Source organism: Monodon monoceros, unplaced genomic scaffold (genome assembly GCF_005190385.1).
Source record: "Monodon monoceros isolate NGI ecotype Baffin Bay Population unplaced genomic scaffold, NGI_Narwhal_1 Super_Scaffold_19, whole genome shotgun sequence".
In the NCBI taxonomy this organism is placed as follows: Eukaryota; Metazoa; Chordata; class Mammalia; order Artiodactyla; family Monodontidae; genus Monodon; species Monodon monoceros.
The window spans coordinates 58880341-58900523 of NW_021703775.1; the positions used below are offsets into that span (position 1 = coordinate 58880341).

The 20183-nt window shown below is 36.1% G+C and overlaps 2 protein-coding genes across 3 annotated transcripts in view; one reads left to right on the plus strand and one right to left on the minus strand.

The window, feature by feature from the left end:
* CEBPZ (CCAAT enhancer binding protein zeta) overlaps nt 1-20183 on the plus strand; it is a 22357-nt gene that overhangs the window by 911 nt on the left and 1263 nt on the right. Inside the window, exons 2-14 of the mRNA XM_029232458.1 lie at nt 2398-3887; nt 8596-8827; nt 9380-9569; nt 10981-11069; nt 13334-13387; nt 13927-14029; nt 14139-14207; nt 15749-15815; nt 17038-17138; nt 17587-17644; nt 17959-18146; nt 18571-18660; nt 20060-20118. Of these exons, the coding sequence (XP_029088291.1) occupies nt 2398-3887; nt 8596-8827; nt 9380-9569; nt 10981-11069; nt 13334-13387; nt 13927-14029; nt 14139-14207; nt 15749-15815; nt 17038-17138; nt 17587-17644; nt 17959-18146; nt 18571-18660; nt 20060-20118 (2790 nt within the window). The remainder of the gene's footprint in view (nt 1-2397; nt 3888-8595; nt 8828-9379; nt 9570-10980; nt 11070-13333; nt 13388-13926; nt 14030-14138; nt 14208-15748; nt 15816-17037; nt 17139-17586; nt 17645-17958; nt 18147-18570; nt 18661-20059; nt 20119-20183) is intronic.
* Nucleotides 18676-20183, minus strand: part of CEBPZOS (CEBPZ opposite strand) — a 13763-nt gene continuing 12255 nt past the window's right edge. Inside the window, exon 6 of one of the 2 annotated variants that reach the window (XM_029232465.1) lies at nt 18676-19803. The gene's annotated coding sequence lies outside the window, so the exon portion shown is untranslated. The remainder of the gene's footprint in view (nt 19804-20183) is intronic. The other variant, XM_029232466.1, reaches the window with a different exon arrangement.

The following is a 20183-nucleotide window of genomic DNA, read 5'->3' on the forward strand; positions in this document are numbered from 1 at the left end:
AACCTAAGTGTCCATCGACAGATAAATGGATAAAGAAGATGTGGCACATATATACAATGGAATGTTACTCAGCCATGAAAAAACGAAATTGAGTTATTTGTAATGAGGTGGATGGACCTAGAGTCTGTCATACATAGTGAAGTAAGTCAGAAGGAGAAAAACAAATACCATATGCTAACACATATATATGGAATCTAAAAAAATAAAATGGTTCTGATAAACCTAGGTGCAGGACAGGAATAAAGACGCAGATGTAGAGAATGGACTTGAGGACACGGGGAGGGGGAAGGGTAAGCTGGGACGAAGTAAGAGAGTAGCATTGACATATATACACTACCAAATGTAGAATAGATAGTGGGAAGCAGCCACATAGCACAGGGAGATCAGCTCCGTGCTTTGCGACCACCTAGAGGGGTGGGATAGGGAGGGTGGGAGGGAGATGCAAGAGGGAGGAGATATGGGGATAAATGTATATGTATAGCTGATTCACTTTGTTATACAGTAGAAACTAACACAACATTGTAAAGCAATTATACTCCAATAAAGATGTTTAAAAAAAAAAAGAAATGAGGTCAGAGAGGTAAGAAGATGGGCTTATGTTCTGAATTTGATGGGAAACCTTAGAAGATTTGTAGCAAATATGTGACAGAGCTTTGCTTTTTATTAAATGTTTTGTTTACAGACTAGACTTTCTGGGCAACATGGGGAGGGGGAGGATGAGCGATTAGAGGCAGGAGAAATGCAACTTACTGGGGCAGATTCAGTTTGCTCTGTACTTGGGTTGTATTTATTTATTTACATCTTTATTGGAGTATAATTGCTTTACAATGGTGTGTTGGTTTCTGCTTTATAACAAAGTGAATCAGTTATACATATACATATATTCCCATATCTCTTCCCTCTTGCGTCTCCCTTGTATTTAATTTTTGAGTACATAATATATGCACATGTTACGAAAAGCTTTCTTTTGGTTTTTGCTTTGTTTTGTTTTGTTTAAAGGAGGGGGGTGCATGATGAAAAATCTTCTTTCCCACTTTTATCTCCAGCCATGCAGTTTCCCTTCCAGGAAGCAATTATTTTTGTGTCTTCTATATCTTCCAAGCAAATACACACACACACCTATGTTTGTTATTTTTTACACAAAAGGTACCATACTGTATAGTATTTTAAGTCTTTTTTCTTACTGTTTTATTAGAGATCCCTGCACATCAGTATAAAGTTCTGTCTTTGGTTTTATGCCCATAACATCATTTTCTTAATTTATCTAACTAGCCATTTATTGTGGATATTTAAGTTGCCAGTCTTTTGCAATTTTAAATAATGCTTCAGTAAATAACCTTGAACATATATGTCTTTTTCCACATTTGTAAGTGTATGCATAACCTAAATTTATAGAAATGGAACTGCTGGGTCAAAGGATGTGTCTTGTATTTTGACTGAAGTTGACAAATTGCTCTCCATAGAAGTTGTGCCAGTTTATACTTCCATCAGCCATTTAGGAAAGTGCCTTTTCCTCCACCCTTTCCCCAACACCACCTGTATTAATTTTATCTTTGCTTCTCTGGCAGATTAAAAAATAGATGTATCATTGTGGTTCTGATTTGGACTTCTTTAAATGTCAGTGAGGTTGAGCATCTTTTCACATTTTTAAAGAACCACTTTTTTTTTTTCTATGAACCGTTTGTTTATATCCTTTGCACATCTTTCTGTTGGTTTGTCACTTCCTTAACTGATGTATAGGAACTTATATATTACATATTAAGCCAAATTACTTTGATATGAGTTGCCAGTTGTTTTTTCCAGCTTATTTGTCTTTCAGTTTTTGTATATGTTTTGTCTGTAAGAGAATGATAAATATATCCATTCTTTTCTTTATGGACCCTGAGTTTTATGTCACATTTGGAAAGATTTTTCCCTACTCTGGAATTATTTTTTTAATTAAAAAATTTTATTTTATTTTTATTTTTTAAAGTTATTTTTGATACAGACCATTTTTAAAGTCTTTATTGAATTTGTCACAATATTGCTTCTGTTTTATGTTTTGGGGTTTTTTTGGCCACAAGGCATGTGGGATCTTAGCTCCCCAACCAGCAGATTGAACCCACACCCCCTGCATTGGAAGGCGAAATCTTAACCACTGGACCGCCAGGGAAGTCCCTGGAATTATTTTTTTAATTATGCTGTGCTATCTCCTATTACTTTATGGTTTTATTTTTCACATTTAAATCTTTGATCTATCAAGTAAGTACTTTGGGTGTAGGTGGGAGCCTAGGCAATACTGTGATAACTCAATTTCATGGATAATTGATTTCAAGGATATAGGTATCAAATTAGCTTTTGAGGTTTTAGCTAAACTGTTGGATTCGTAACTTATTTTTAACTTATATTTTTATGCAGCAAGATTACCTTATGCTGACTGCTTTGGATGAGAATGAGGAAGTGGTGGATGGAGGCAAAAAAGGAGCAATTGATGATCTTCAGCAGGGTGAATTGGAAGCATTTATTCAGAATCTTAGTTTAGCCAAGTATGCAAAAGCTTTCTTAATTGAAGAAGATCAACCAGCTAAAAAACAAGAAGGCAGCAAAAAAGAAGCAAGAGTATCTAAAGTAGATAATAAAAAGCAAAATACAGCAGAAAGTGAAAGTAAGGTGAAAAATAAGAAGAGGCCAGAACAACATTCTGATGAGAACAGCAGTGCCATAACAAAAGCAAGGAGAGATAAGCAACAGGATATCTTTGAATTTTTTGAGAGATGGACATTGTTACTTAAGTCTGGAGGCAAATGGTATGATCTGGAGTATAGCAATGAATACTCTTTGGGACCCCAGCCTCAGGATGTTGTGTCTAAGTACAAAACCTTGGCTCAGAGGTTGTATGAACATGAAATCAACTTATTCAAAAATAAGACAAATAATCAAAAGGGAGCCTCTTCTACCTGGATGAAGGCAATTGTGTCATCAGGGACGCTAGGTGACAGAATGGCAGCCATGATTCTTCTTATTCAGGATGATGCTATTCACACACTCCAGTTTGTAGAAACTCTCCTGAACCTTGTTAAAAAGAAGGGCAGCAAACAGCAGTGCCTCATGGCTTTGGATACTTTCAAAGAGTTACTCATTACAGACCTTTTGCCAGACAGTCGAAAGCTACGGATTTTCAGCCAGCATCCTTTCAACAGACTAGAACAGTTGTCCAGTGGCAACAAGGACTCAAGAGATAGAAGACTCATATTATGGTATTTTGAACACCAGCTGAAACACTTAGTGGCTGAATTTGTGCAAGTCTTAGAAACTTTAAGTCATGATTCATTAGTAACCACCAAAATTCGAGCCCTTGTAGTGGCTCATGAGCTTCTTTGTAACAAACCCGAGGAAGAAAAGGCCCTTCTTGTGCAGGTGGTAAATAAACTGGGAGATCCTCAGAACAGAATAGCCACCAAAGCCTCCCATCTATTGGAGACATTGCTTTGTAAACATCCCAACATGAAAGGAGTTGTGTGTAGTGAAGTAGAAAGACTGCTTTTCCGTTCAAATATCAGCTCCAAAGCCCAGTATTATGCAATTTGCTTTTTAAATCAAATGGCCCTCTCCCATGAAGAAAGTGAATTAGCTAACAAACTAATAACTCTTTATTTTTGTTTTTTTCGGACTTGCATCAAGAAAAAAGATATTGAGTCAAAAATGCTCAGTGCCCTTTTAACAGGAGTGAATAGGGCATATCCCTATGCGCAGACTGGTGATGACAAAGTGAGGGAGCAGGTTGACACGCTGTTCAAAGTGCTGCATATTGTGAATTTTAATACCAGTGTGCAGGCTTTAATGTTGCTCTTCCAAGTAATGAATTCTCAGCAGACGATATCAGATCGATATTATGCAGCATTATATCGGTAAGTACCTACTATTCCAGTGTGTGAATGAGAAGTAATGTGGTCTAATATAACGCAGTGCCCCTCTGTGGGGCAATAGAAAGACTTAGAAAGTAGGATCTTTGGCCCCTCTCAGCAACTTGCTATTCACCAACTTTGAGTCATTTAATCTTTGGTTCCCTGTTGGGCATCTGTATTATATGTTTTGAATACGTCATTTATTATTTTTTATTTTGAGAAGTCCCCATCCTCGGTCCTGTATTTCTTTCCTCCTGTCCTTCGCACAGCCATTTAGTCATTCATTCAACAAGAATTTTTTGAGTGTCAACTATGTGCTGGGCACTATTCCAGAACTCGGGATATAGCACAGTGAACAAAATTTGCACCTCTAGAGGCACTTTCGTTCAAATTGCGGAGGACAAATGGTAAACAAGAATGTTTTTAGATAGGAGGGTTGGGGGTTGCAGTTTTGGAATTTTTCTTAAATATTGGGATTAAGACTTTGGTACTAGATTTACTGAATTTTGCAACTGTCCTGCAGTGCACCCACTGAGGGCTGATATTTTGAACAGTTTGTACACTTGGGAACTGTTGAAGTACACCAACAAGCTATGTATTTCCTTCTAATAAGTTTTTCTAATTTTACATACATATATCTTGTGAGAAATGTAACATAGTGGTTAATATCTTGGACCTAAGCTACATGACCTGGATTTGAATACCAGCCATTAGCTTGCTGTGTAACTTTGGACAAATTACTTAATCCTCATTAAAACCATATTGGTAAACATGATCAATCCCATTTTACTGTGCTTTTATTCATCTATAAAATGTCAAGGGAAGCACCTATCCCGTAGGGTTATTATGAAGATTACGAAACTTCCCCATAGTTACACAGCTAAAAAATGACAGAACTGGGGTTTTAATAAGATTAAGGAGTTAATGTATTTGTAAACCCATGTCATCGTCAGTGTATGGTATGAATTTAACAATGCCCAACAACATAGTAAGTGCTCTGTAAATGCTGGCTGCTACCATTATCATCATCATTATTATTATTACTACTCACATACATTTCTTAAATGTAATCCTCTTAACAGCTCTCCAGCCTGTGAGGTACAATAATTTGTGCAAGGTCTCACAGTATGAGGCCAAGTTAGGTGGCAAATCCAGGCCTACTGACTTGGAGTTCATGGTGTTTCATGGCCCTGATGGCACTGATACACTAAAAAGAATCTCAGAGGCCTTTCCACAACTCTTAAGAGTCTACAGTCTTTTAAAGTACCGTAACCCTAATTCCCTGGCAGTCCAGTGGTTAGGACTTGACGCTTTCACTGCCGTGGCCTGGGTTCAGTCCCTGGTTGGGGAACTAAGAATCCCGCAAGTCACACACTGTGGCCAAAAAGAAATGTTTTAATTTTTTTTTTTAAATAAAGCAGGGGCTTCCCTGGTGGCGCAGTGGTTGAGAGTCCGCCTGCCGATGCAGGGGACACAGGTTTGTGCCCCGGTCCGCGAAGATCCCACATGCCGCAGAGCGGCTGGGCCCGTAAGCCATGGCCGCTGAGCCTGCGCATCCGGAGCTGGTGCTCCGCAACAGGAGAGGCCACAACAGTGAGAGGCCCGCGTACCGCAAAAAATAAATAAATAAAAATAAAGTAATAAATACTTTAAAACTTTTTTTAGTTTGGAAAGACTTCCAAGGCTGAAAATGTAGAGGTTTTAGGATTAGGTTTTTTGGTAACTTTTGAGGGTCATAAGAATTTCTAATTTTTAGAAAGTGTGTGGAATCTATTGGAAAACATATTTCTAATATCCTTTTATCATCTCAGAGTTTAACACAACAGTCTAACATCTCTGAGGAGTACATTCCTAAACTCTTTAAATTACTGTTTGTCAAGAGCTCTCACAGATGGATTCCCTCAAAGGGCTTTTAAGCCTTTTTAAAGTATTTATTTTCTCTTGGTTTTATTAAAAATCCTTTAAATAAAAATTCCCTGATATTAGTTGAGGGGTAAAAGAAATGAAGAAGTGATTTGGTTTACAAAAACGTGATTTATCAAAAACTCCAGGAACATATTCTGGGTCAAATGGTGGAGACAACAACCATCTAAATTCTCAAGTTTTTCTCTTGATGCGTAATGGAACTTATGATTTAAAATGAGTGCCAAAATGGATGGCAATGTTGAAAATTCAAATGAGAAGAGAGAAAGTGGAATAGCAAAGATTATATGAATAACATAGACTTTCTCAGAATATCACCAATAGGTACTGGAATTGTGGAACTGACAAATGGGGAAAACTAGATATGTGAGCAATATGAAAATGCCTCACAAGGTTAAATATTTTCATTTCTGGTGTTAGTAGAAAAAAATTAAAGTGCTTAGAACAAAAGGATTGATTCCACTTTTGGAGTGGTTATCTGGAGGATTGTATTAATTCTGGGTGTCCTAATGTCTGGGGGTCCAGACCATTTGGAGCATCTCTAGGATTCAGCAAACAGGATAAAGAGAGAATTTAAAAATTATTATATGAGATAATATCTCAGTAGCCTGCAGAAGAGAGACTTTGGGGGAGAGAAGGACAAATAATAGCTATAGTAAATGGTCAAGTATTTGAAAGGCTGTCGTGTAAAAATATAATTAGGTTATTTTGTTGTGGGTTTTTTAACCAGTTTGTGGACCTATAAAATTGTATATATTTAAAGCATACAACATGAAGATTTGATACATGTATCCATTGTGATGATTACCATAATCAAGTTAATTAACACATCGATCACCTCACATACATAGTTACTACTGGGGGGAGGGGTTGAGAATGCCTAAGATGTATTCTCAGCAAATTTCAAGTACTCGATACAGTATTATTAACTATATTCACCATGCAACTGAACGCTTACACCCTTTGACCAACATCTCCCCATTCCCCCACCCCCTACCAATCTGTTCCCTGTTTCTATGAATTTGATTTTTTTTTAAGATTCTACATATACATAACATTAGAGTAGTTGTCTTTCTCTTTTTTTACTATGCATAATGTCCTCCAGGTTCATACATGTCACAAAAAGGGCTTCCTTCGTTCTTGTGGCTGAATAATAATCCATTGTGTGTATATACCACATCTTCATTATCCATTCATCTGTTGACACACACATAGGTTGTTTCCATACTTTGGCTATTGTGAATAATGCAGTGAATGTGGGAGTGCAGGTAGCTCTTTGAGATACTGATTTCATTTCCTTTGGAGATATGCCCTGAAGTGGCATTGCTGGGTCATATGATAGTTTTATTTTTAATTTGTTGAGGAGCTGCCATACTGTTATCCATAATGGCTGTAGCAATTTGTATTCCTACCAACAGTGTACAAGGGTTCCATTTTTTCCACATCCTTGTCAATGTTTGTTAACTCCTGTCTTTTTTACAATAGCCATCCTAACAGGTGTGAGTTGATGTCTCGACGTGATTTTGATTTCCATTTCCCTGATGATTAGTAGTGTTGAGAGCCTTTTCACGTAGCTTTTGGCCGTTTGTGTGTCTTCTTTGGAAAAACTTCTATTCAGGTCCTTTGCCCATTTTTAAATTGGATTATTTGGGAGTTTTTTGCTATTGTATGAGGTTCCTAATATATTTTTTATATTAACCATTTATCAGATACATGGTTTGCAAATATTTTCTTCCATTCCATATGTTGCCTTTTCATTTTGTTGGTGGTTTCCCTCGTTGTGCAGAAGGCTTTTAAGTTTTATGTAGTCCCACTTGTTTACTTTGCTCTCGTTGCTTGTGTTGCTTCAGAAGGCAGTAGTAAAATTAATGGTTGGAAATTACACAGGAGCAAATTTCAGCTGTGGATAAAGAGATGTTTTCTGGCAAAAGTGAGTTGTCCAAAATTGGATTGTGCTCCTAGAGTGAGAGTGAGCAGTCCTCAGTCACGAGAGATATTGAACAAGCACTTGCCATGGAATGAACCACTTATTCAACAAATATTGAGTGCTTATTAAGTGCCAGGCACTGGGGTTACAACAGTGAATAACACAGGCACAGTCCCTGTTCCATTGGACTTCGAGGGGAAAAAGAGAAAGGAAACAAAAGGTGTTAAACTATAAAGAAGATAAACGTGGGACTGAGATAGAGAATAATGGAGGAACCTATGGATGTGCAGACAGTTGGAGAATAGCATTCTGGGCACAGAATAGTGTATAGGAAGGATTTACACAGGTAGTACATTGAACAAGAGATTCTCACCATTCAGTTTTCTACTATACATGTACAGTCTTCACTAGAGTCATATGGAGGCAGCCTCTGGTCCCCCAGCTAGTAGGTAGTGATGCAAGGATAAGAACCCTGGTCTAGTTGACTGCTTTCATAGGTCAGTTTTCACTGTTTGGTTTTGGATTAGCCTTCCGTGTGGAGTTCTTTATCTATATGAAAAATTATACTGTTAGGGCTGTGCCCTGTTGGTCTAGAGAATAGAAAACCACTTGGAAAAGAGAAAAGAAACCACACAAAAAAGAAAGTCGTGCTTCTGTGGCTTTTCTTCCCCCTGGTACTATCATCACTCTTTCTATTCTGGTCATTGACTTCCATCTTCCATCTTAGGGCAGAAATGGTCTCTTGTTCTAAAATAAGCAGCAAGGTTATTCCTGACTAAGATGAGGTTAGTAGTTGCCTCTAGTAGTTGCTGGGTATGGGGATGTTTTATGAATACACACAATCTCGTTTCTGTTTTGCAGGAAGATGCTGGATCCGGGGTTAATGTTGTGTTCTAAGCAAGCCATGTTTCTTAACCTTGTCTACAAGTCTCTGAAAGCTGACATCGTGTTGCGGAGGGTGAAGGCTTTTGTGAAGAGGTTACTTCAAGTTACATGTGAACAGATGCCGCCATTCATATGTGGAGCTTTATATCTCGTGTCTGAGATCCTTAAAGCAAAACCAGGTTTAAGAAGTCAACTAGATGATCCTCCGGTATATTTTACAATTGCTTTTTAAATCGAGTGGGTTCTGAAATATATTTGGTATTTTTCTTCTTTGATTCAGTGACAATAACTTACTTAGTTCTCTGGAGCAGAGTGTGAGTCCTGGAATTAGACTGACCTGGATTTTAGTCCCAGGTGTACAGTTTACTAGGTGGGCATGTTGCTTCACCCCTTTACACATAAGAAACTACCCTAAAATGTGATTATATGAGATAGTTACAGTTATAGAGCTAATAGATCTCTTAAGCCTATCTCCTCAGTTGTGAAATGGACATAATAGCACCTACCTCGTAGGGTTATTTACAACAACTCAAAAATTCATTTGAGGGCTGAATGCTTTCAAAGTCTCAGGGATTCTTGGCTCAAAACTTAACTCTGTTACATTTAGGAATAAGAATGTGGCCTCCTCTCATTCTAAATTCCATTGATGGAACTTTCATGTTTCATCAGAATTGCAATAAACAGATCTTCAAAACTACTTCACGTAATTGAATACTTTTCTCATTGATTAACCCAGATTCATTAAACCATTTTTTTTTAGGAGTTTGATGAGGAAGAAAATTTTATTGACATAGGAGATGATGAAGAAACAGAAAAATTCACTGATGCAGATAAAGAAACAGATACAGATACCATGAAAAAAGTTGAGATGAAAGAAACTGTGTCTGAACGTCATGTGGAAACCAAAAAGTTAGAGTCTGCTTCTTGGGTGCACTTTGATAATTTGAAAGGTGAGTTTCTTAAATCTTTAAATTATTTTCTTGAATTTTTAAACCAAGGAACTGGATTCCCCTTTAATCTTAATAGAAATTAATATTATACCATTTTAGAAGTCCTCAATATTGCTTTATTTCAGATGGGAGCACTCATAACCAGATATAATTAGGATCCTAGAAGTAAATTTTTAATATAATGAATCATTGACTTACTTATGAACAGTACTACAGATAATAAATACATCTTTTAAAATAATTTAAATCTTAGAAATTAAAGCAGATACCTTTTGGAGCTGTGAAGATTTAGTGAGAAAAATGTGGCCATGTTAGATGCACAGTAGATCTCTTTTCCTTCAGCTGAAGTGTAATAAGTTTATACTTTTGAATGAGTTTTAGTTTCTTGATCTTTATCTGTACATGTAAAGGCCTCTTGCATGGAACATATATGAAAACAACACATGTGTACACAAAGTTTGATTTATAGAGGTATTTGGTTACATATTGTGAATAGTGTGGAACTTGTGGTTACTTTGTTCAAGCATCATGTTTACCCTCTGTAGTTCCTTAATGTTTTAGGATTGAAAACATTCTTGATATAGGAACTATGTTTTCCATACACACAAACTGAATTAAGTCTATTAATAGATTATTAGAGCCAAAAGAAATCTTAGAAATGCAGGCTTTTCATTTGAGGCTGTAAAGAAAAGCACACTAGCCTTGAGGATCAAGAAAGGTGCCAGACCCATTTCTTCAAACTTGTTGTGGGACTCTTGTTCAAATTATTTCATCTCTCTGAACTTTAGTTTGCTTGTGAAGTATAAAAGAGAAATATGGTAGCCACCAGGAAGTTTTTAAAAGAATCCATCAGTTGCCCTGAAGGCTAAACTGGGAATAATCCTTTAGAAGGATGACAAGCACGTGCATTGTGAAGTAGACAGTTCCTTGCGTGTTCTGAAGTTTCCTTGTTTTAAATTTTCTAATCCAGAGTTGCTAAAAACATGAAGAAGATAATATAAAACCTGTTCCAAGTGAGACTTACTTCTGGACATAATTTAATGATAAACATTCAGTGTACTGTAAAGCTCCAAAAGAATTTAGACCTGTTTCATCTTCAGGTCGTTTGTCATCTTAACACTTATGACCTAATTGACCGAGAAATGGGTACCTGTTTGAAAGGGGATAAATTTTGAAGGGGGGCTTTTAGTAGTTGGGATAAATATGCTGCCTGGTTTACTCAATAGCAAATGCTAGCTTAGGTACCAAGATAAATTCTGGTGGCTTGGAGTTTTTATTCTAGGTAGGATGCCTGGCTAACTAAAAATGCTGATACTTAATAATTGTCAGTGACAGCATTGATCCCGGTGGGTGTAGTGACCTCTTGGGCTAGGAATAGAGCATTTGAGAAATACTATATTTGTGTTCTCAGGTGGCAAACAGTTAAACACATATGATCCATTCAGTAGAAACCCTTTGTTCTGTGGAGCTGAAAATACAAGTCTTTGGGAACTCAAAAAGGTAAAATAATTTCAAATTGTCTCTTAATTCAACTGTGCTATATATTTGCCTCCATGGATTTAACACCTTGAAGTTTCCATTTTTCTTATAAGTGATAAATATAGGAGTTTATTTATTTAGACATTAATTGGCAGAAGAAAGCAATTTGAAGTATGTCACCTGGCTGTAATGCCTTATAACCCATATTTCTGTTGCCTCTGAAAAACATTAAATTTACACATTTCTATATTCACGTGTAGAAATCTTAAATAATGTGCATGCAAAATAAGGATGTTATACATGGCTATAAGTAAATTTTGCTTTTTGTAAGCACACTATTGCATATAATGGCTCTGTAAAATGGATAAATTTTGCTTTATGCATTAGATATCTCTGAAAGGTTTTGTGATAATAGAACTTTTTGCAAGCAAAGTTACTTTTTAAATATGTGAGAGGAACGCATATTTCTAATAAGCTTTCTATGATTTTTTTTGCTAAAGCAAGTGTCTACCCATGCAGACTCCTGTGGGTCCCTGACACCTTGTTAGCGAGTCTGCAAGGTCACAACTACTTTCATAGTGATACCAGGACATTATTTGCCTTTGTCAATATTGACAGTGGCGCTGATGGTATTAAAGAAATGGATAAAACTGCTGGTGCCTTAAAGCAAATACAGACAGTAGTACCAAGCTGCACTCATGGGCATTACATTCTTCATTGCCATATACTTGCAGCGGGGGAAAAAAGCCAGTATCACATAAGAATGATGAGGCAGGAAAAACTGTTGATTTTATTATCTTGACTCCAGAGTACATACATGTCTTTTTAATGTTCTGTGTGTATATATATAAAACAACACATAACACACTCTGCTGCAGACCTAAGTATGAGGGTTGTCTCATGTCTCAAGGAAAAGTGCCTGTGTAGTTGTTGGAAACGCAGCTAAGCTGTCTGGCTGACAGACAGGCTGGTCACTCAGACTTGGGTATTTGGGAGATATTTTCTTGAAAATGAATGACGTGAACCTGTTACTTCAATCAAAACAGCTGACAGTATGTGTTGTCAATGATAAAGTTCAAGCTTTTAAGCAAAGGTTAAAATTTTAGAACTCCTGTAACCACCATCTTGAGCTTAACAGTTTCTCAATACCTCTTCTGATTGAAAGGAGTGGTGATACTAACAATGTGATTTTTGTGATACTGAATGAAATGTGACCAGCATTTGGAAGAATTGCATAACTCACAAAGTCAGTATTTTCCATATGACTAATACAGTGTTATGAAGTCAAGCATGGATAAAAGATCCATTCACTGTAGAACAGTTAATTTTAAGTAGCAAGTACCAAAAGCTGATTGATAGGGTTTCAGATTCCATACTGCAACTAATCTTCAATTTTTGTATAGTATCGAAGGAAAAAAACCCACAATTATGTGAAAGACTATTGGTTAATCCTCTTTTTTCCAACTATATATCTGTGTGAAGCCAGATTTTCTTCATATACTTCAACTAAAATAACATGGAATACAGAAGCAGATATGAGAATCCACTCTTATGTTAAACCAGACATTAAATAGATTTGTAAAACTGTAAAATAATGCTACTTTTATCACTAATATTTATTCTGAAAGTTATTTTTCATAAAACATTTATATTAATATGTAATAGGTTTATTGTTAATTTTTTTTATTTTTAAAATTTTCTTATTTTTGGCTGCGTTGGGTCTTTGTTGCTGTGCACGGGCTTTCTCTAGTTGTGGCGAGCGGGGGCTACTCTTTGTTGAGGTGCACAGGCTTCTTATTGCAGTGGCTTCTCTTGTGGAGCACAGGCTCTAGGTGCACGGACTTCAGTGGTTGCAGCACGCTGGCTCAGTAGTTGTGGCTCGTGGGCTCTAGAGCACAGGCTCAATAGTTGCGGCGCACAGGCTTAGTTACTCCACAGCATGTGGGATCTTCTTGGATCAGGGCTCGAACCTGTGTCCCCTACATTGGCAGGCAGATTCTTAACCACTGCACCACCAGGGAAGCCCTATTGTTAATTTTAAATGAACTATAAGTGTTTAAAATTTTTCTGTTGTAATTCCTAATAAGGTAAATATCAATAGATATATCCCACTTAAATTACGGAAGCTCTTGAGGTCCTTGATTTTTAAGTATATAAAGTGTTCCTGAGACCAAAATTTTGAATCACTCTTCTGATGTATCGGCTTAAGTTTCAGTTTTTTGTATTTTCTTAAATAATCTGCAACTGTGGTAGGAGTTGACCTTATTTCACATTTTTCCTTTTAGCTTTCTGAGCATTTTCATCCCTCTGTGGCCCTTTTTGCAAAGACTATCCTTCAGGTAAGTCTCAAATATTCAGAAGACAAGAAATTAAAGAAAATAATCCAGTTTTAGATAATAATTAGTCAGTGTTTACTAGATAGAATCGTGTACATTTTTCTGCTGTTGTAAAGGAGCAATGACTTGTTTGATACAGAGCAGCAGATAATTCTTCCCACTCTGAGATGAATGGAAATATAGGATATTACAAAACCACAAGAGTTACTTACTACATCCTGGCTTTGCTCCTGAAGAAAGATTGCCCTCCCCTTTCCCCTTTATCGTGTTTGCCAGTCGGGGTTTGGTTCCTGGTTAATGGTTAGATAACCTACATAATACTATTTGACTATTCATAAAATCAGCAGTGCATTGTAGAATATGTATGAGTGTGTGTTTAATTTCTTCAAGAAAAGAATAACATGCATGAGAGGGATATTTGAAGGGTCTTTTATTGCGTATTTGTGCCTTCGAAGCAATGTAATAGATGTTTATGCTTTTCTTCTTGTTTTTTCTCTGGATGTATATATATAATTTCTTAATTCCCTCCCCCTACCTTTCAGGGAAATTATGTTGAGTATTCAGGGGATCCACTACAGGATTTCACACTAATGAGATTCTTGGATCGATTTGTATACCGAAATCCAAAGCCACATAAAGGCAAAGGTACGCTTCTAGTTGATGAATTTTTTGCCTTTCCCTGTTAACATTCAATAAACAACATGAGCATATATAACTGGGTTTTACATTACACTGTCTTGATTTTACATTTCAGAAAACACAGACAGTGTTGTGATGCAGCCAAAAAGAAAACATTTTATGAAGGATATTCGTAGTCTTGCTGGTAAGTATAAAGCCTGGACAGTTGAACCTGACAACAGTACAAGTCAGTAACACATAAATTGTGTTATTCTTTGCTCTACTTTATCAGAGTAAAACCTAAGCACCAGAGATATTATCCATCTTTGTTGCCAAGATTGGTATGCATTTTCAAGTTTACTGAGATTGGGCCTTTTTTTTTTTTCCAGAAAATGTCAAACATCCAAAGCATATATACACAAGTGATATGATGGACCCCACCCCACCCCACCCCACCCATAACCATCACCCATCTTCATCAATTAGCATTTGCCATTCTTGTATCATCTATAGGTAAAGCTATAGCTTTATCAGTGACACTGCCCCCGCCACCCCCCATATATAATTACCTTTTACAGCTCAGACCGTTTTAAGCTCTCTAATGGGCTTGGTGGAAATACCCACAACAGATTTTGTCACAGAGCCTCATTTTAAACTTATTTCAACAGGTATTTGGTACCAATCTTGTGGATCTAATTCTGCTTTTGTATTCACAACAGGTATTTCTTTACATACTAGATCCCAGCTCCTTTTTTTTCACAGTCTAGGGTTCAGTTACAACTTATAAATCATTTAATTTCTAATTAACTTATATCACAGAGGTCCAGAGACATAAAAGGACTTGCCCAAAGTTAAAGTTGGAATCAGAAGCCAAATACTCTTTTAACCAAGATGAGCCTGAAATCTTTATTCTGATGAGGAAACACTAATATATTGTAGTTCCTTATTCTTGTTTCTTAGTTTTCCTCAGTATTAAGTTAAATTGTGGATACTTCTGTGTTTGCTTCCTATTCCCAGAATGGCAGGCATTGTTGTCATTTTTCCAAGGTGAAAAATGACGAGTTTAAAGTGATTATTGAGAGAACTCTTTTGAGTCTTTGTTTCTCTTGAAATTTGGATCCTGGATGCAATTGGAGGACAAGAGAACCCTGTTCTTTCACTGTGACGCACTGATGGCTACAAACTGTATTGTAGCCGATGAAGTTTCAAATGTTGGTTTTCCTCCACACAGACTTTTCCAGAGGTTGTCCTTTGCAGTATAAGATGCCTTCTGTCCAGGGACTTCCCTGGTAGCGCAGTGGTTAAGAATCTGCCTGCCAGTGCAGGGGACACGGGTTCAAGCCCTGGTCCAGGAAGATCCCACATGCCGCAGAGCAACTAAGTCTGTGCGCCACAACTACTGAGCCTGCGCTCTAGAGCCCGTGAGCCACAACTACTGAGCCTGCGTGCCTAGAGCCTGTGCTCCGCAACAAGTGAAGCCACCACAGTGAGAAGCCCACGCACCGTAACGAAGAGTAGCCCCTGCTCGTTGTATCTAGAGAAAGCCCGTGCATAGCAATGAAGACCCAACACAGCCAATAAATAAATAAATAAATTTATAAGATGCCTTCTGTTCAACTTCCTCACATTATGAGACTTTAGAATCTTTGAGATTCTGAAGAATTATAGGTATTCTGTATTTAGTCTTAAGAGCTTGAATAACATAAAAAGAATTACTTAAATAAAATTCTTAACTTGTTTTCCTAGTTAACAGTAAGGAGTTCCTTGCAAAAGAAGAAAGTCAAATACCAGAGGATGAAGTGTTTTTCTACAGGTAATATATTTAATACTGTTTCATTTGGAGAACTGTTAAATTTAAAATTTTTAGATTCCATAAATGCTTTGTTAACATAGGCCTGTCTTGAAAAGGGTGAACGATATGTCAATCCATTTTTGTGAGGGGAGTTTAGAAATGTCATTTTGCTAATGTTGAGATGTATAAATGAAACTAAAACAAGTAAATTTGAGGGTTTTGTTTTTAATAATTTAGCATAAATTTTAAGAACCTTGACTTTGAAAAAAGTTTTTTTACTCTAGTAATTTTCTTACAGGCTTAAATCTGTAACTCATGAGTTATTTGTCCAAAACATGGCTCTGCGTAGAATTAGCAAAACACTGCACTACTGTGGAGATAAGTCCTAAACCTACTAGTATTAAAACTAATGCCTTGTAATAGTAAAGGAACTATTATCTCATCTGGTTGATTGGGTAATTGGGTTCGATTTGGTTTGCTCCTTTTTTATTTTGGCAGCACTGGATCTTCGTTGCTGTGTGCGGGCTTTCTCTAGCTGCAGCGAGGGCTACTCTTCGTTGCGGTGCGCTGGCTTCTCATTGCAGAGCACAGGCTCTAGGTGCACGGGCTCAGTAGTTGTGGCGCGCAGGCTCTAGAGCGCAGACTCAGTAGTTGTGGCGCACAGGCTTAGTTCCTCTGCAACATGTGGGATCTTCCTGGACCAGGGCTTGAATCCGTGTCCCCTGCATTGGAAGGCGGATTCCCAACCACTGCGCCACCAGGGAAGTCCCTGGTTTGCTTTTTTAAAAAATTTTTTGTGTAAACAATGTTGAGGCTATGATCCCATCTGCAAAATGCTAAGTTTCACTGTACCCTGATAGAAGAAAAAGTCTAACTGATAAAATATTGTGATTACAGGTCATTTAGAGCCCCAGTTTCTAATATTCGAATACTTGTATCATTGCAATCGTGCTGATGCTAAAACAACCTTTTACGGTGCCATTTAATTAAGATGAGTTAAGGTGTTTTTATGAAGAACCAAGCCTAAATCATTGAAATTTACTATACTTCACGTTTCAAAAGTTTTCAACTGTTTTGAATTCAAAACTAGTTTTTCTATAATAAGTACAGATTTTAGTCATTTATATCCAGCTGAGTTAACAGTTTTTACACTTGTTTGTGACACTGGCCATAGGTGCTTTGATTATAGTAAAATGGGCCCTATGATAAAATTATCAAATATATAACATGCATTTTATTTTAGGTATTATAAAAAAGTTGCTAGTGTTAAACTGAAACAAAAACGGAATGAAGATGAAGAAAGTATAGAAGATGTGGATGATGAGGAATTTGAAAAGATGATTGGTAATTTGTTTACCTTTATAATCCACAGAGTTAGAAAAATTTTATTGGCATTTAGACTGAAAATAAAATGGGAAATTAGATAAGCTTACATTGAGCTCACATGTTGCATATCATATTACACCTACTAAAAATAAGCACATAAATAGTTCTAATGGAGTAAAAAGGTCTGCAATTGCTAAATATTGTTTTATTTGATATTTTCCCTCTTTCCATAAAAGAACTAGAAAGAAGCTAAAATTAACTGGAACGCATTTAGTTTAGGGATTTAATTAAGGTCAGCATATTCATGGGTTTGTTTAGATTAATAAAACACCAGCAGTGTCAAATGTATATCATTTTGGTGTTTACTTATCATGAACAGCCAAATCATGATGTGTTGATTGATTCAAATATAAGACATGTCAGCTTTGTTGCTACATCTTACAATTTGTATATTGTTCTCTGGCAGACATGTTTGAAGATGATAATTGTTTCACCTCTGGAAAGGATGACCTTGACTTTGCTAGGTAAAATACTTTTCTTCAGTTCTTTTTTTTAACTTTTCCCAGCATTTCTCAAATTATTGTCCCTCGGAACAGTGGAGGACAGGAATATGTGTTGTATAGGAGAAAGGTATTAGGTATTGAAGGAAGTTTGGGAAGTGGACACAGTACTTTCATTTTGGACCTTTATAATGCCCGTTAGTATATTAAATAAAGGCTCTGAGCTGTCTGTCACTCTCCTTTGAATTCTGTTAACAGCCTAATGCCCTGCTGGTCACCAAAACATACTTGAGAAAACAAAGTCCTCTTTTACATTTCAAGTTGTTGTTTTTCTACAGCAACATGAAGAAGAAAGCAAAAGGAGCTAAGGATGACTTAGAAGATGAAGATTCAGAAGATGAGGACCTTGGTAATTTGGATGATGATGAAGTTTCCTTAGGAAGTATGAATAAAGAATTTAGTGAAATTGAGGAAGATGGAGGAACATTCATGGATGTGTTAGATGATGAAAATGAGGGCATTCCAGGTAAACTTTTAAAATATAAGACAAAAACAAACTGGAGCTTTCTTCCTCAGCATAGGCTAGTTTTTCTGTTGAAGGTTTTTTAATATTACCCTGTATTCAGATTAATATTCAGATCAGACAGAAATTTAAAGAGGACCTTTTTTCTCCTCTCATTTGAAACTGAAGGGTTTTTTTGTTGTTTTATCAGCAGTTGAGTTTCTGTTTTGGGCTTTTATCAGCAGTTGAGTTTCTGTTTTGGGCTTTTATTTTAATCAGCAATGAGGCTATCTGTTCTATACCTGTCGGAGCTGTTATATTGCCTTTTTAAAATGTTGGTAATGGTAATTTGTAGTTCTTAAAAGTTAATATTCATCATCATAGCCCTGTAGCAGTTCTACTGTTTTCTTAAATTGCTTAATAACAGCGGTGTTTTTTTTGGTAACAGAACTTGATGATGATGTCAGCTTCAAAGTCAATAGTAAGAAAAGCAAGAGAAAAGGTGCAAATGATTTTGACTTTGCTGGGTCATTTCAAGGTAAGAAAATATATTGAGTCTCTTTTAAACCTAAGCAATGAGTATGGGAAAGCTATTGTTCATTATCATTTTGGGAAATTAACTTTTCTAATGGATAAGAAGTCTTAAACATATTTTTAGTATATGAAAAATGTTGTTTCTCACATCCACCTTCAATTATTTTTTCTTCCCAAATTCACTCCTCTCATTTAAATAGCTCTAGATCATCATTTCATTCATGTTTAAACCATTCAATAATACGTAAGCCATGGATTTTCCATAGACACCTGTTGCCTTTTTCCTTTTCTCTGTCAACTCTTATCCTTCCCATTTGACCCATCTAAAAACCCATGCTCTTTATTAACTTCATTTTCCTTTTTTAATGAGATCTGCCATGACAAAATGATTATAACCTCAAAAATATATAAAACAGATAGGAATTTTTAAAGTATATGGTAACAGATTATGTCTTTTAGTGTAATTTCTACGGTGCTAATAAAAGGAAAAAAGTACTATATCAGGTGACAATATTAAGTTTTTGATAAAAATGTAGAAAGCACAATAAATGTTTTATGACGAATTTTATTCCAAAGTGGCTCTAGTAGAGACATTGATGTAGAGTTTTAAGTATTGTTTCAGGTAAAGTGAAAATGGATAAAAGCAATATTTTTAGTTAATATAGTTTTAGATAGTGTGAGTTAAAATGTAATAAACATTAATGAACTTACTTAGAAAACAGAAACAGACTCACAGGCATAGAAGAAAAACTTGTGGTACCAAAGGGCAAAGGAGGAGAGGATAAATTGGATAAACAAGGTCCTACTGTATAGCACAGGGTACTATATTCAATGTCTTGTAATAAACTATAATGGAAAAGAAAAAGTGTAATAAATATTAAAAATAGATATTTTACTATCTTATCTATTTTGAAAGGTTTATATGTTTAGAATTATAGGGGAGTTTTTTTTAAAGAACAGGTTTATTTTGAGTAGTAAACAAAACTCCATTTATCACATAATAAACAAACCTTCCATCAATTTCTTAGAACGAAACCTCTGACTTAGAGTTTACACTTAAATAGTCTAAAATCCATCCATGTCAACTTTAGAATTGTAATCTTGCCTGATACTATGAAATAGGACGAACTTTGATCGATGGTCAAATCTGAAAGACAGGAAGACACTGTTGTCACCTGAACAGTCCTATTTAGGATATTAACTTAAAAAAAAAAAAACACCTTATACTAACTTCTAAGTTATTTTTCTGTCTTTAAACGCCAGCTACCTAATGATACTAGAAGATAATTGTGTGTTTTAACCCAAATATATATATATTTTTAACAAAACTATGTTGAAGATTATATTTATCCAAAATCATTGGATTTACAATTTAATAATCTAGACTTATACTTTTTTTTAAGGACCAAGAAAAAAAAAAAGAAATTTCAATAACTCCAACCTATTTGTATCTGCTGAAGAGGTAAGGCTAATGTTCTGCTTTAAGCACTTAGCTATTCTATTGATACATTGTTTTTTAAGTTTTCT